This window comes from Odontesthes bonariensis, chromosome 9 (assembly GCF_027942865.1).
Source record: "Odontesthes bonariensis isolate fOdoBon6 chromosome 9, fOdoBon6.hap1, whole genome shotgun sequence".
In the NCBI taxonomy this organism is placed as follows: domain Eukaryota; kingdom Metazoa; phylum Chordata; class Actinopteri; order Atheriniformes; family Atherinopsidae; genus Odontesthes; species Odontesthes bonariensis.
Genome location: NC_134514.1, coordinates 5,248,230 through 5,262,069, shown reverse-complemented (window position 1 = coordinate 5,262,069; position 13,840 = coordinate 5,248,230). Strand labels below are relative to the sequence as shown.

The 13,840-nt window shown below is 44.5% G+C and overlaps 2 protein-coding genes across 2 annotated transcripts; both read right to left on the bottom strand.

Moving 5' to 3' along the window:
- Positions 1-6,955, bottom strand: cyp2y3 (cytochrome P450, family 2, subfamily Y, polypeptide 3). The gene is made up of 9 exons (XM_075472824.1): positions 6,714-6,955; positions 6,438-6,600; positions 5,478-5,627; positions 4,169-4,329; positions 2,797-2,973; positions 1,893-2,034; positions 1,624-1,811; positions 882-1,023; positions 1-403 (listed from the first exon to the last, which is right to left on the bottom strand). The coding sequence occupies exons 1-9, from the start codon at positions 6,882-6,884 to the stop codon at positions 222-224; spliced, it is 1,476 nt and encodes a 491-aa protein (XP_075328939.1). The 5' UTR covers positions 6,885-6,955; the 3' UTR covers positions 1-221.
- A 744-nt stretch (positions 6,956-7,699) lies between these two features.
- LOC142388002 (uncharacterized) lies at positions 7,700-13,616 on the bottom strand. Its single transcript, XM_075472825.1, has 4 exons — positions 13,504-13,616; positions 13,278-13,311; positions 12,697-12,883; positions 7,700-9,493 (listed from the first exon to the last, which is right to left on the bottom strand). The coding sequence occupies exons 3-4, from the start codon at positions 12,875-12,877 to the stop codon at positions 9,138-9,140; spliced, it is 537 nt and encodes a 178-aa protein (XP_075328940.1). The 5' UTR covers positions 12,878-12,883; positions 13,278-13,311; positions 13,504-13,616; the 3' UTR covers positions 7,700-9,137.
- Between the last annotated feature and the right edge of the window lie 224 nt (positions 13,617-13,840).

The following is a 13,840-nucleotide window of genomic DNA, read 5'->3' as shown; positions in this document are numbered from 1 at the left end:
TCTCGGAGTCTTAACCCGATCCGATCCAATTTCTTGTCCAATTAAGGTGCATACACGAACTTAATTACTCATTCTTATTGTAATTTCGCCCTTAATCCGAGTCTTTAGGTGCCATGTAACCCCGCAGAGTGAGTTAACTATAACAGCTTCAGGAAAATGCAACATGTGTTCAAGCAAGCATTTAAACGATGTCAGAGGGTCTGAGTGCGGCTTCTTTTTTTTCACCGCGGTGTGGCGATGATGTCGTACCTACGAGGCAGGTTGCCGAGGCCGCTGTATTCTGGAGTGAGGCTGATGCTGTCTGGGCCTTCAGGGCAGGAGAAGGTGAAATTCTGCAGGAGCGACACCAAGAAGATAAACAGCTCCATGCGAGCCAGAGACTCGCCAACACAGGCTCTTTTCCCTGTGGGGAGACATAATCAGGAAGGTCAAGGCGTACACTGGAAAAAATGCCCCTCCAAAAATAAGTAAGAAAAACAACAAATACAAGTCGTTTTTGCTTGAAATAAGCAAAAAAAATCTGCCAATGGAACTAGTGAAAATCGGCTTGTCAAGATTTCTTGAAATAAGATGTGAAATTTAGGATCTTTGAGATAAAAGTGATCTTGAAATTAGATTAAAAACCTCTTCAAATGTTAAAAAAGCTTGTTTCATATGATGTTTTCAAGTCTTTTTCATTTAACAAGATATTCCAGATGTATTGTCTTCAAACAAGTCCCTATATCTGGCTGAAATAGTACTTGTTAGGCAGTTGTTTCTTATATTAAGTGTAATGAGATATTTTGACTAGAAATTAGACAAATATACTTGGTAAGAACTTGATTTTTTCCAGTGTACAGAACAGAATTATGGTGTCCTGTGTGATAACTTTGCTGCTTCACCTGCAGAAAATGGCATGAATGCAGGGTTTTTCTTGAAGTTGCCATTCTGGTCCAGGAAGTGCTTGGGGTTGAAGGAAAAGGGAGTCGCCCATTGATTTTCTTCTTTCAGCACAGAGTGCAGCAAAGGAATAACCACAGTATCCTGTTGAGATAAGACAGTTTTGTCAGGGTTAATCTTTGCAGAGTTGACTTTCTAATAAATATCTAGGAACTGAGACCACCAAGAAAGAACTGAGGTCATTGTGTTTGGCAACAAAGAGAAGAGGTTTGCTGTCAGTAAACACCTTCAGTTACTGTCTCTAGAAACTAAAGACCGAGTCCGGAACCTCGGCGTGCTGATAGACTCGGACCTGAACCTTCAACAATCATGTAAAATCAGTCACCAAATCGGCCTTTTATCACCTTAACCCTTGTGCGGTCTTAACATTGTGTTTACTCCCCTTGTCCTACGGGTCAAAAATGACCCATAAGACAATCTTTTGTACCCTAGTGGTGTGCAGCCCACATGGAAACATAAACAAAAATAAAGTATGACTTTTTCTAATGATGGGGTCCCTTTAGGAAAAGTCATAAAATTTCAAGTTGGAAAAAGATAGTTTAAGGTATTTTTTCTACAGCTAAACATGGTGGTGGGTCACTTTTGACCTGCAAGACAACAGGAGGGTTAAATGCCTTGTCTTTATGTAAAGAACATTGAGTTGCCTGTGGTATGAAATGCGCTATATAAATAAAGATGCCTTACCTTGGGGATTGTGTAAGCCCTAAATGAGACGTCTTGCAGTGTGTAGTGAGGAAGGCTGTAGGGGACGAGGTCAAGAAAGCGCTGCACCTCGTGGATGGCGGCATCTGAAAAGGGGAGGGACTTCCTGTCCTCCATGCTGGGACATCGATCTTTTCCAATCACAGTGTCGATCTCCTGCTGCATTTTCTCTGGAGAAGACAAAAAACCGCTGATCTGCTGTTACGAAAGGCAGGTTGACTGATAAACAGAACTTGTTCTGTTGGGCCTACCCTGTACATTCTGGTGTTTAATCAGCACACTGAGAGCATATCTGATGGTGGAGCTGGTGGTTTCTGTTCCTGCCAGGAACAGGTTCAGCACTGTGGAGACCAGGTTTTCATGGTGGAACTCAGTTGTGGGAATGTCCTTTTCCTGAAACGAGAGATGTCGGTGCCCACTTAATAGTCTGGGAATGAGAACTGTTCAAAGTCGGCCATGGCTACAGCACATAGCTGCCTCCACTTGTCCAGTTTCCTCAAATGTTTTAAGGACACGCTGCACACCATGCTGAGATATGCCAAGTTTTCAGCTAACAGCTCTTTGGGAATCACCTTGTTGCTGCAGAAATCCTGTTTTCTGTCTGTCACACTGTGTTATCTTTGCTGTTTTTCATCAAGAATCTTTATTGTTCAGGAGCTCTTGGTTTGGGATACACAAAAATATACAAGGCACACAGTATAAAGATATCTAAATAATACAAAAAAAGAATAAAAATAGTAAAGTTAAAGTAAAAAGTTACAGTGCAATCCAATTGTTTTATGACTGCGACGAAAGAAATGGGAACAAATGATGTGTCTCTGTGACAGGCTGCTGGGAACAAAGTGCCTAAAGATCCAATTTAAAACAGGTTCTTTGCTAAGTTGTCTGTTCTGTGTGGACACAACACTGGTTCATCCCTTGAGTTAGGAGCCTTTTTTCTGCCTGAATGATTCACAGGTCAGAGTTAAGTGTTTAACATTCCTCTAAAAACTTTAAAAGACCTTCAGAAAGCTGGAGAATTAAGAAATGAGGGGCGGATCAACACTTTTCCACAGTACTGTACACCGAAAAAATAATTATTAGCACAAAGTATTAAAGTTAAATCTTTATGTTTCTGTGCTGTTTTTGTTTCCTTTAACCGAATAAATGTCCAACCTGAGCACTTCGGATGAGGAAGCAGTCGATAAAGTCTCTCGGGCAGCTGGGGTTCAGCGTCTCTTTGTGCTCTTGGATCTTTGTCTCGACAAACTCTCTGATCTCTTCGATCCCGGCAAAAACAGTGTGCTGGTAGCCCGGGAGACGCTCCATGAGCCAGGGGAAGATGTTGTACATCTGCGGGAGGCAATGACACTCAACAATGAACCGTGTGGATACCTACTCCGATATTTTGTGTATACATTTTGGTAAAGTGTGAAGGGATCTGACTTTAGGTAAACAGGGAAGCGGGTGGAGAGAGTTGGGGGGAGGACATGCAGAAAACGACCTCGGGCCAGGACTCAACGCCCCAACTTAGGAATGCTCTTAACTGACTGAAACTAGCAGTTCTTCTTCTACTATTTACATCAGTGCAGTAAACCCTGGACTATCTTTTATGAGAGGAGATCATTGTGTCCCATAATTCCTTCTGACTACAACTTTGTGGCCGTGTAGAACGTGCACACGTTCATCTTGCCTAAAAAGCCAGTTTTGCGTTAAAACGTTAAAATTATAATTAACTTGCTTTAATCTGGAACCAGTCTGCCCATTCTCCTCCGACCTCCCACATCTACGGAAGCCCAGAGCGGACGTGGTACGTATAAACTTTTTTTTTAATGGTTTATGGTTAAACAATGATAGTTTTCTCGAGATAACGAGATAATTATTAACTTATTAACGAGATAATTTACCGATGGTTTTCGAGGCCACTTTTTCTCCCCAGTCCGCCCCTGTTCATATGTGTTTTATGACGAGACGGCCGGCTCGACTGCAGCTACATATAAACACATATAAACACATATAAACACATATAAACACATATAAACAGGGGCGCACTGGGGACAAAAAGTGGCCTCGGAAAACCATCGGTAAATTAACTCGTTGATAAGTTAATAATTATCTCGTTATCTCGAGACAACCATCAAAAAAAAGTTTACAAGTACCACGTCCGCTCTGGGCTTCCGTACACATCAACAACTGCCGCTCGCTGGATATTTTCTCCTTTTCGGACCATTCTCTGTGAACCCCAGAGATGGTTGTGGGTGAAAATCCCAGCAGATCAGCAGTTTCTGACATATTCAGACCTGCCCGTCTGACACAAACAACCATGCCACGTTCAAAGTCACTTAAATCCCCGTTCTGATGCTCGGTTTGAACTTCAGCAGGTTGTCTTGACCACCTCTACATGCCTAAATGCACTGAGCTGCGGCCACGCGATTGGCTGATTAGCTATTTCTGTTAAAAAGCAGTTGAACAGGTGTACCTAATAAAGTGGCTGGTGAGTGTATATCAAATAAAAAACAGTGTTTAAAATGTAACCGGAGCCACTCACCACACCAGTGTGGCTGCTACCGAACCTTAACACATCCCCTATGTTGCTGAGAAGGTGCAAGAACTGCTTGTCTTCGTAATTGAAGCGCTGGCCAAACACCAGGCAGCAGATCACATTGGACGTGGTGCGACTCAGCAACAGCGTGGGGTCAAATGGTTCCCCTGGAGGAAAAAGGACAAAAAAACCCACAACTGAACTCATTCTACAAATGTTCTGCCAGGAGCAAAAAGAAAGGCTGAGTTTTCTTCTACAAACTCTTTTAAAGTGGTTGTCCGGGTGGCTAACTGCTCCTGTTGATGCATGTGGATGTGTTTATCTGTATTTACTTAGACGGCAGACTGAGGGGCAGAGGCCGATCTGTCTCAACCCTTAGACTGATTCAATCATTAACTTTTATCGGTTCTACAGGAAATTACTTTCATGAAATTACTTTTATTAAACCCATTCATTTATGTTCTATAATTCAGACGAATGTGTCTGAAGCTAAGTGTTTTGCAGCTTATTGTCTTTGAAAAGTGTATCTTAAGCACCGCTGATAAATACAGTGAAACAGTCTTAAACAGTTTTATATTTGCTCTGTGCCCGTAGTTTGTGCACCATTTAGCGGTCCAGATTACGGTCTCAGGTGAGTGTTGAAGAACTGAGCGAAGCTGATTGAGAGATGGTGAAAACAAAGCTTAACTGACAGATAACTCTTTCAAATGAATGAATGAATGAGTTTATTTAAAAGGACAGCATGCAATACTATAAATCAGCCATTTCATGAACAACAACAACAAGATGGTTACATCGGATTCAGCAGAAATGCTATTTTCCATCCGTAGTCCTTAAAGGGGGATGGGGTAGGGAGTACAATTATTATCATTTTTTTCCTTTCTTTATTTAAAAAAACAACCTAATTACCAGTGGGTCTATTTGAATCATTTTAATTTGTTCATTTCCGAATTATACATTTTGATTCATATTTTATTTAATATTTTCTTTTAAAAAGTCTTTAAAAACAACCTAATTATCAGTGGGAGCACGTCTATTTTAATAGTAGGTGCATTTTAATTTGTTTGGTGAAATCTTTGATGTTTATGCAGGACTTTATGTGTTGGGGGAGTTCATTCCATTCTTTTATAGCTATATATGAGAAGCAGTTTTGTGTAAAAACGCCTTTTCTTTTTGGGATGGTGCAATTTCCCTGAAGAGCTGTTCTGGTTGTTCTCACTGTGCGTTCTGAGGCAGGCTGGGTGCTGCAGCTCCGTGTAGTACTTTGAATCAGCTCTGTTTTAGATAAGCGCCTTTGCGAAAGCTGAAAACTCACCTTTGGATGCGCTTACGCGAGAGTTCAAGTGTTTGCTCTCCTCCTGGATCCACTCCTCCATCCCTTTACGTCCCATCCCAAAATCTCGTAGAGTTGTTAGAGTGAAACGCCGCAGCTGGCGCCAGCGGTCCCCGTTGCTGATCCCTAAACCTGGGTTAAAATTCTTATTTTATGAATTTTTATGAAATATTCTGTTGTACATATTGTGTTGTTAATACACCTATGATTATGCTGTGGTTCGATCTCAGCAGGTATTTGGTAAAACTCCTATTTCGTGCGAAATTCAACAACAACTAATGAAAAGATGGCAAAAAAAAAGGTGAAAGTTGATAAAAGACATTTAAATGTCTGGGCTCCAGGAGAGCAAAAAGCACAGCCCCTTCATGTTGTCAGTCCCAAGCAAGGACCAACTACAATAGCAGACATTAATCAGAAGATCTGAGGGGTCCAGAATGAAAAAGGGACATTAACAGTCCACTCATCTACTCTGAGATTGTGTAAGGCTTTGCAAATGAGGAGGAAGACTTTGAGCCGGGATGATGTGACAGCGGCATGGGGAAAGCATGCTTGAAGCAGAATTTTGGGCCTCCTGTAAACGAGTATGAATGGAGAAGCAGCATTTAGCTGTTATGCTGCCAACAAGTGGAACAAACTGCTAGTGGAGATTCAACTTTCAGAGGCATTTTTAAATCCAGGTTAAAAACATTTCTTTTCTCATGTGTCTTTGCATGAAATATCTTTTAACTTAGCTAGACTGTTGTTTGTTTTTAAATTCATTTAAAGGATTTCATTTGTTTCTCTTTATATTCTTTTATGTATTTTTAATGCTTCCCTGCTGCAATGCTTTTATTTTATGTAAAGCACTTTGGATTGTTTGTACATGAAATGTGCTATACAAATAAATTTGATTTGATTTGATGAATCCAGGCTTAGACAGTAGTAAAGAGTGTCTTGTCTTACCGTATCCTCTGGTAGCTTTCAGTAGAACTGGCAGTGGCCCTCTGCCTGTGAAATCATCTGCCTGGTCCACCAGGGCACCTTTAACTGTGTCATACCCGACCAGAACCACAACCCGCTGCCAGCCCAGGTACAATGTCACCACAGGACCATGGATTTTACTGAACTAAAAACCAAAAAAACCTGCATTAATAACAGTTTCTGCACCGCTGTGCACAACTCTAAGGTAACAGGGTGATAAAATAAATCATTAAACAACTGCAAATAATGCAAACTCACCTCCAGAAAGCTTTTAAAGGGCGTTTTCTTGTCTATTTGTGGCAGGTTTCCTATCAGAGGAAGTGCGGACGGTCCCGGAGGCAAATTATACTTCTTACTGGTGTTCACAGTTAACAGCCAGAGCAGAGCTAAGATCAGCACTGCCAAGATCAGAGTTGTGAAAAACTCCATAATGCTCCCCACGCTTGTTTTTTTGGTCTCCTTTGACACAGCTACTCTGCAGGCTTTGGCTCTTTTACTGCACCTGAATGCTTGTTTTTATATTGAACAGAAAGTAGACAGGAGCAAAGCAGTGGGCCAGAGGTAAGTCATGTGATCTGCACCTAGTGCACTCTGACCCGATTACAGGTGAAAAGCGGCTTAAAAATTTGACCTGAGGAAAAGAAAGCAACAGCAGCCCTGGGGCACTGCTGCTGCATCACACGGGGCAGTTGTTGCAGAAGCTGCACTGATCCGTGCCAAAGGTAAACTTCAGAAGTTCAGAAAAGTTGTAAAGATATCCCAATTTTCTGGATCAATCAATTAAAGCAGCAGAAACGCACAGGGACCATCTACAAATTGACACAGCCTTCTAAAGAGGGAAAATGAGAAAAAATGTTTTTGTTTTTTTAGAGCAGCAACAATTAGTCTAAGAGTTTTATCGAATTAAGATGTGATACAGCACCTCTAATATTTTCTTTTACTGCAAATTAAAGTTAAAAACTGCCATCAATGTTTTCTTTGTCTGATTTGTTGTATTATTATCATCATTATTTTAAACATTATTAAATGCTGGATGTTTGAATTACATGGAATCATGGCACATTTTTAAAAATCTTTTATTTCAGTCCAAACACTTCTTACTAACTTCACCAAAACAAACTAAGACTAAGTAAATACAATACTAAGACTATGCATTATACATGAAAAAAATACATTTTTAATCCACATGACACATTTGACATGGATTCTCTGCATTTTTTTCTTGTTTTTTTAGTTTAGGCAATGAGGCAAAAAAATTGAGAAAAGGTGTATTTTAAGATTAAATTTACATTACAGCTTACACATTTACAAAAATGACCAATGGGTTGTTTGCACATGCATATAGAAATGATCTTCAATAATGTGAAGCAAACATGCAATCTCTAGTAGTCATTAGGACATCTGCCGTGTCAAAATAATGTATATTAACGCGACAGTGGCATCGTAAAAAGAATGTATTTAGTCCTATCTCCTAACCAGGTAATGTTAACGTCTGCAACCAGGAAGTGATAAAAAGGATTTAGTAAGTTTTCTCACGCCTTATTACGTATGGCTTTCAGGCCAGGTTTGTGTCCCGCTCTTATCACTGTCCCACAGTCAGTATAGGAACATAAACAAGCTAAATTAACTGTTAAAGCAGCCTCTTAGCTTACTTATTACTCGAGACTTATTTTCTGTTAATTTTGTTAAAATATATCTATAAAATGTGTTTTATTCACATCCAATACAAGGTAGTTCAAATTAAGATGAGATTATAAGTTTTTTGTCTTCTTTTAACAGATTAAAAATCAGACTCACTGTCTTGAATATATAACCTGTTCAGCCCCAGAAGTCTTTCTGGGGTTCCTGCTCAAAAATGACAAAATGAATTGAGTATTTCTCTGCAATCATAAACTCTGTGTAAACCATCTTGGTGTCAAAGTAAAGCTAATCAGAGCCAAATCCACCTGGATGCTCCTTCGGTACTGGGAGCTCCGCGGCTGAAGAGGTTGAGAATCAAAGTGTTGCTGTAGTAGACTTGATTATTGTGCTGAGCAATGCAGTTCTGCTTACTATTGGCATGGATGCAGCATTCAGTAAATGTAAGCTCTGATCAGCAGTTCTGTATCCCTCCCGTGTGCAAATCTGCATTGTCATTTCTCTTCAAACTTTGACCTCCTTTGTGTACAGCTGCTCTAAGCTACCTGATTCAACCTCGCCGTTTGCTCTGGGGTTTGAAGCAGAGAAAAATGCGTTGTCACTGTGAAAGCAGGATTTATTCAGAAGTCACCTCTGAGCAGCATTCCAGCAAGATGTGTGCAGGTGGTGAGTGATTTCTACAAAACAACAGTGCAAAAAGAATGTAGAGGGCGTGGATCACATCATCTGCGTATAGTATGAACAAATACTATAAGTTTGAGACTAAAATCTCCTTATAAATGTCCACATGGATGCCTGGAGTGAAGTAGCTCCTGGGGCAAGGAAAGAGTGATACGACACATACAGACAATGTTCAAAGGAGTCAAGATCATGAATCATTTACCTTGGGATCATGGGCATAAAGCCAGGAAGAACACTGTCAATAATGTATGAATTGGAAGTATAGATAACCCAACAAGTAATTAGTTATTGACAATGACCCTAAAATACAAAGGTATACCAATACAGGGATTCTGTTGAGAATAAAAGGTCTACCAGACATAATTAAAAGGCAAATCCACCACAGTCAAATGCATCAAAGTCGGAGTCTCCATCAAAGTCGAAGCTGTTGAAGTGTGGGGGGTCGACGTCCTGGCTGCAGGCGTGAAAGGAGCCGCCTGCAGGAAGCTCAGAGAAGGCCCCTGTTCCGTGGCCGATCTCCGAGGCTCTGGCGGCGAGCGGCGAGGAAGGGGAGCAGGAGTTGAGGTAGCCCAAGGCGGAGGAGGCCGCTGCCCCTCCCATCAGCAAACACACCGCCCTCACTGCCCGGGCATCGCTGCTGTTGCCATGGCGAAGACAATCTGACACACGATGAGGCGGCGCTACTGAAACACTGCGCAGGGACCGCCTCTGTCCACTGGCTGCATGAAAAAGAGAACGTAGGGATGTTTTAAACAGCTGGAAGGTATCCCAAAGAAAGAAAGGCTGACTTCATGTTCCTCTTTAGTCTGTGGCAGTCAGTAAAGTTAGATTTATATTTACTTACAGAGCTCTAAATAAAAGGGGAGGTGCTGGTAAAAAAAAAACTAGAATAATTTTAGGGTGGAACTCAAAAACATCGATCCTTTAAAAGAGAGAGGCAGCTGTGGTAAAGTAATAATCATGCATGGGAAAGTAAAAGGGCTTGTATTTTATTTATTTATTTTTCTGGCATGGGGAGCCTTTATTCTAAAGCTGAGAAAGTGGAGCAGAGAGACGAGAATAACATGCAACAAAGGGCCCGAGTTGGGACTCAACCAGTACCCACTGGAGTACCCACTCAACCAGTACCCACTCAACCAGTACCTACTCAACCAGTACCCACTGGAGTACCCACTCAACCAGTACCCACTCAACCAGTACCTACTCAACCATTACCCACTCAACCAGCACCCACTCAACCAGTACCTACTCAACCAGTACCCACTCAACCAGCACCCACTCAACCAGCAGCACCCACTCAACCAGCAGCACCCACTCAACCAGCACCCACTCAACCAGCACCCACTCAACCAGCAGCACCCACTCAACCAGCACCCACTCAACCAGCAGCACCCACTCAACCAGCACCCACTCAACCAGCAGCACCCACTCAACCAGCACCCACTCCACCAGCACCCACTCCACCAGCAGCCACTCAACCAGCACCCACTCAACCAGCACCCACTCAACCAGCACCAACTCAACCAGCAGCACCCACTCAACCAGTACCCACTCCACCAGCAGCACCCACTCAACCAGCAGCACCCACTCAACCAGCACCCACTCAACCAGCAGCACCCACTCAACCAGCACCCACTCCACCAGCACCCACTCCACCAGCAGCCACTCAACCAGCACCCACTCAACCAGCACCCACTCAACCAGCATAACCCACTCAACCAGCACCCACTCAACCAGCACCCACTCAACCAGCAGCACCCACTCAACCAGCAGCACCCACTCAACCAGTACCCACTCCACCAGCACCCACTCCACCAGCAGCCACTCAACCAGCACCCACTCAACCAGCAGCACCCACTCAACCAGCACCCACTCAACCAGCACCCACTCAACCAGCACCCACTCCACCAGCACCCACTCCACCAGCACCCACTCAACCAGCACCCACTCAACCAGCAGCACCCACTCAACCAGCACCCACTCAACCAGCAGCACCCACTCAACCAGCAGCCACTCAACCAGCACCCACTCAACCAGCAGCACCCACTCAACCAGCACCCACTCAACCAGCAGCCACTCAACCAGCAGCACCCACTCAACCAGCAGCCACTCAACCAGCACCCACTCAACCAGCAGCACCCACTCAACCAGCACCCACTCAACCAGCACCCACTCAACCAGCACTCACTCAACCAGCACCCACTCAACCAGCACCCACTCCACCAGCACCCACTCAACCAGCACCCACTCAACCAGTACCAACTCAACCAGCACCCACTCAACCAGTACCCACTCAACCAGCACCCACTCAACCAGTACCCACTCAACCAGCAGCACCCACTCAACCAGCACCCACTCAACCAGCAGCACCCACTCAACCAGCACCCACTCAACCAGCACCCACTCAACCAGTATCCACTCAACCAGTACCCACTCAACCAGTACCCACTCAACCAGCACCCACTCAACCAGCACCAACTCAACCAGTACCCACTCAACCAGTACCCACTCAACCAGCACCAACTCAACCAGCACCAACTCAACCAGCACCCACTCAACCAGCACCCACTCAACCAGCACCAACTCAACCAGTACCCACTCAACCAGCACCAACTCAACCAGTACCCACTCAACCAGCACCCACTCCACCAGCACCAACTCAACCAGCACCCACTCAACCAGTACCCACTCCACCAGCACCCACTCAACCAGCACCAACTCAACCAGCACCAACTCAACCAGTACCCACTCAACCAGTACCCACTCAACCGGTACCCACTCAACCGGTACCCACTCAACCAGCACCCACTCCACCAGCACCCACTCAACCAGTACCCACTCAACCAGCACCAACTCAACCAGTACCCACTCAACCAGCACCCACTCAACCAGCACCAACTCAACCAGTACCCACTCAACCAGCACCAACTCAACCAGTACCCACTCAACCAGCACCCACTCAACCAGCACCCACTCAACCAGCACCCACTCAACCAGTACCCACTCAACCAGCACCCACTCAACCAGCACCCACTCAACCAGCACCCACTCAACCAGCACCCACTCAACCGGCACCCACTCAACCGGCACCCACTCAACCGGTACCCACTCAACCGGTACCCACTCAACCAGCACCCACTCCACCAGCACCCACTCAACCAGTACCCACTCAACCAGCACCAACTCAACCAGTACCCACTCAACCAGCACCCACTCAACCAGCACCAACTCAACCAGTACCCACTCAACCAGCACCAACTCAACCAGTACCCACTCAACCAGCACCCACTCAACCAGCACCCACTCAACCAGCACCCACTCAACCAGCACCAACTCAACCAGCACCAACTCAACCAGTACCCACTCAACCAGCACCCACTCAACCAGCACCCACTCAACCAGCACCCACTCAACCGGCACCCACTCAACCAGTACCCACTCAACCAGCACCAACTCAACCAGTACCCACTCAACCAGCACCCACTCAACCAGCACCCACTCAACCAGCACCCACTCAACCGGCACCCACTCAACCGGCACCCACTCAACCAGTACCCACTTGGCATTTGTAATAAATGCTCAGTAGCACTAAATAACAACAGATTAAACGAATTATGACCCTTTTGGCTTTCCATCTCCTTTGTGGCTGAAATGAAAGCCATCATTGTGGAAGACCTGGAGACTTTTCCTTCGGTGAGACTTCAGTGGAGATTCTTTCTGTCACGTTTCCAGAGCTTTTAAGTAATTTTCTGAGCCCGTTAGTCACCAGTTGTATTACATTCTTCCTGAACATTGTCATGTATTTCTAAGCAACCCATCTGTCGTTGAACAGGATTAGATGTTTTTCTGCTCTCGCTTTTTGTTTTTAGTGAAATCCCTGGACATTGCTGTGATGTTATCACAGATGACCTGAGGAGCAGACCTTGTTGTTGGCGCCTTTCCCTGAACGATCCTCCTCTCTCAGCGACCCGAGCCGAAGGAGGAGTGCCCTCACCAACCCTGGGGGAGCCGGGGTCCTTATCGCTGGATGAGTCGGGCAGCGGGTCTCTGTCTGTGATGCAGGAAGCAATGCTGCGCTGCCTCTGAAGGCTCTGGGGTGACATGACACCCTAGAAATTAGACAAATTAAAGGTTATTACGCCACACTTTACACAAATAAGCTTTGTAAAAATACTTTACAATAATTTATCATCATACAATTATTGTAAAATACAGTCGGATACTGTTGTAAATCCACCGTAAATGTACAGCACTTTGTTAACACAGGGGGTAAACTCCATTTCTTTTGAGTGTGTTGCTGCATCAAATTCTATATTTTCTTTATATTTTCTAAAAACTTGGTCATTAAAGTGAAAATCATTCCTTTGTACTTGTGTTTGTTAATTGAAGCCTCTGATACATGATGATTGGTACATTTTGTTTTCAGAAACGTGTGCCAAAGCACAGCAGATACAATTGAAAAGTGTTGCAATAAACATAAAAAGCAGAAGCCCGCTGACTCACCTCTCTCACTTTCCTGATCAGCTTCAGCCAAAGACTGTCAAAGGTAAAAGTGGTTTGTTATTTCAGTTTAATTGGATCAGAGCAAACAGATCATTCCAACAGATAAAGGGTGCTGCCTCAGTGTGATAACCACATGTGTGTGTGTGTGTGTGCAGATAACATCTGGTTACACATTGAGTGGGACAAAGGACATCTGTGCATCTGCCACCCAAAGAGAGAGACTCACATGCAGTCGTCAGGGTTGTCGGTGAGGAGCAGCAGGAACTTGTTCTGGGGCAGGATGAGGGCAAAGCAGCAGTCCCTCCTGCCCCCTGCAGGTAACTTGGGCAGGTCGAGAATTTCTCGTCCCTCAACGATCAACTCGCAGTTGGTTTGAAGCGCCACCACCTGGTCTGGAGGGGACACTGCATCCCGGCACACCAGCAGGCTCCCCTCCATGGTCAGTACCATGTACTTCTCCTTCCACTGCTTGAACATGAAGCCCCCTGCAGACACAGCAGCAGATGCACTGTTAAAGGCCGTTGTGAACATTTTGACCGTAATTTTTTGCTCTGTATGAGGAG

Coding starts and splice junctions, on each gene's coding strand:
- cyp2y3 (XM_075472824.1), bottom strand. CDS start 6,884: ATGGAGTTTTTCACAACTCTGATCTTGGCAGTGCTGATCTTAGCTCTG. Junction 4,330..5,477: donor TCGCGTAAGCGCATCCAAAG/GTGAGTTTTCAG, acceptor TTTTTCCTCCAG/GGGAACCATTTGACCCCACG. Junction 2,974..4,168: donor GTAGCAGCCACACTGGTGTG/GTGAGTGGCTCC, acceptor TGCCTCCCGCAG/ATGTACAACATCTTCCCCTG.
- LOC142388002 (XM_075472825.1), bottom strand. CDS start 12,877: ATGTCACCCCAGAGCCTTCAGAGGCAGCGCAGCATTGCTTCCTGCATC. Junction 9,494..12,696: donor GGAAAGGCGCCAACAACAAG/GTCTGCTCCTCA, acceptor TTTTTCATGCAG/CCAGTGGACAGAGGCGGTCC.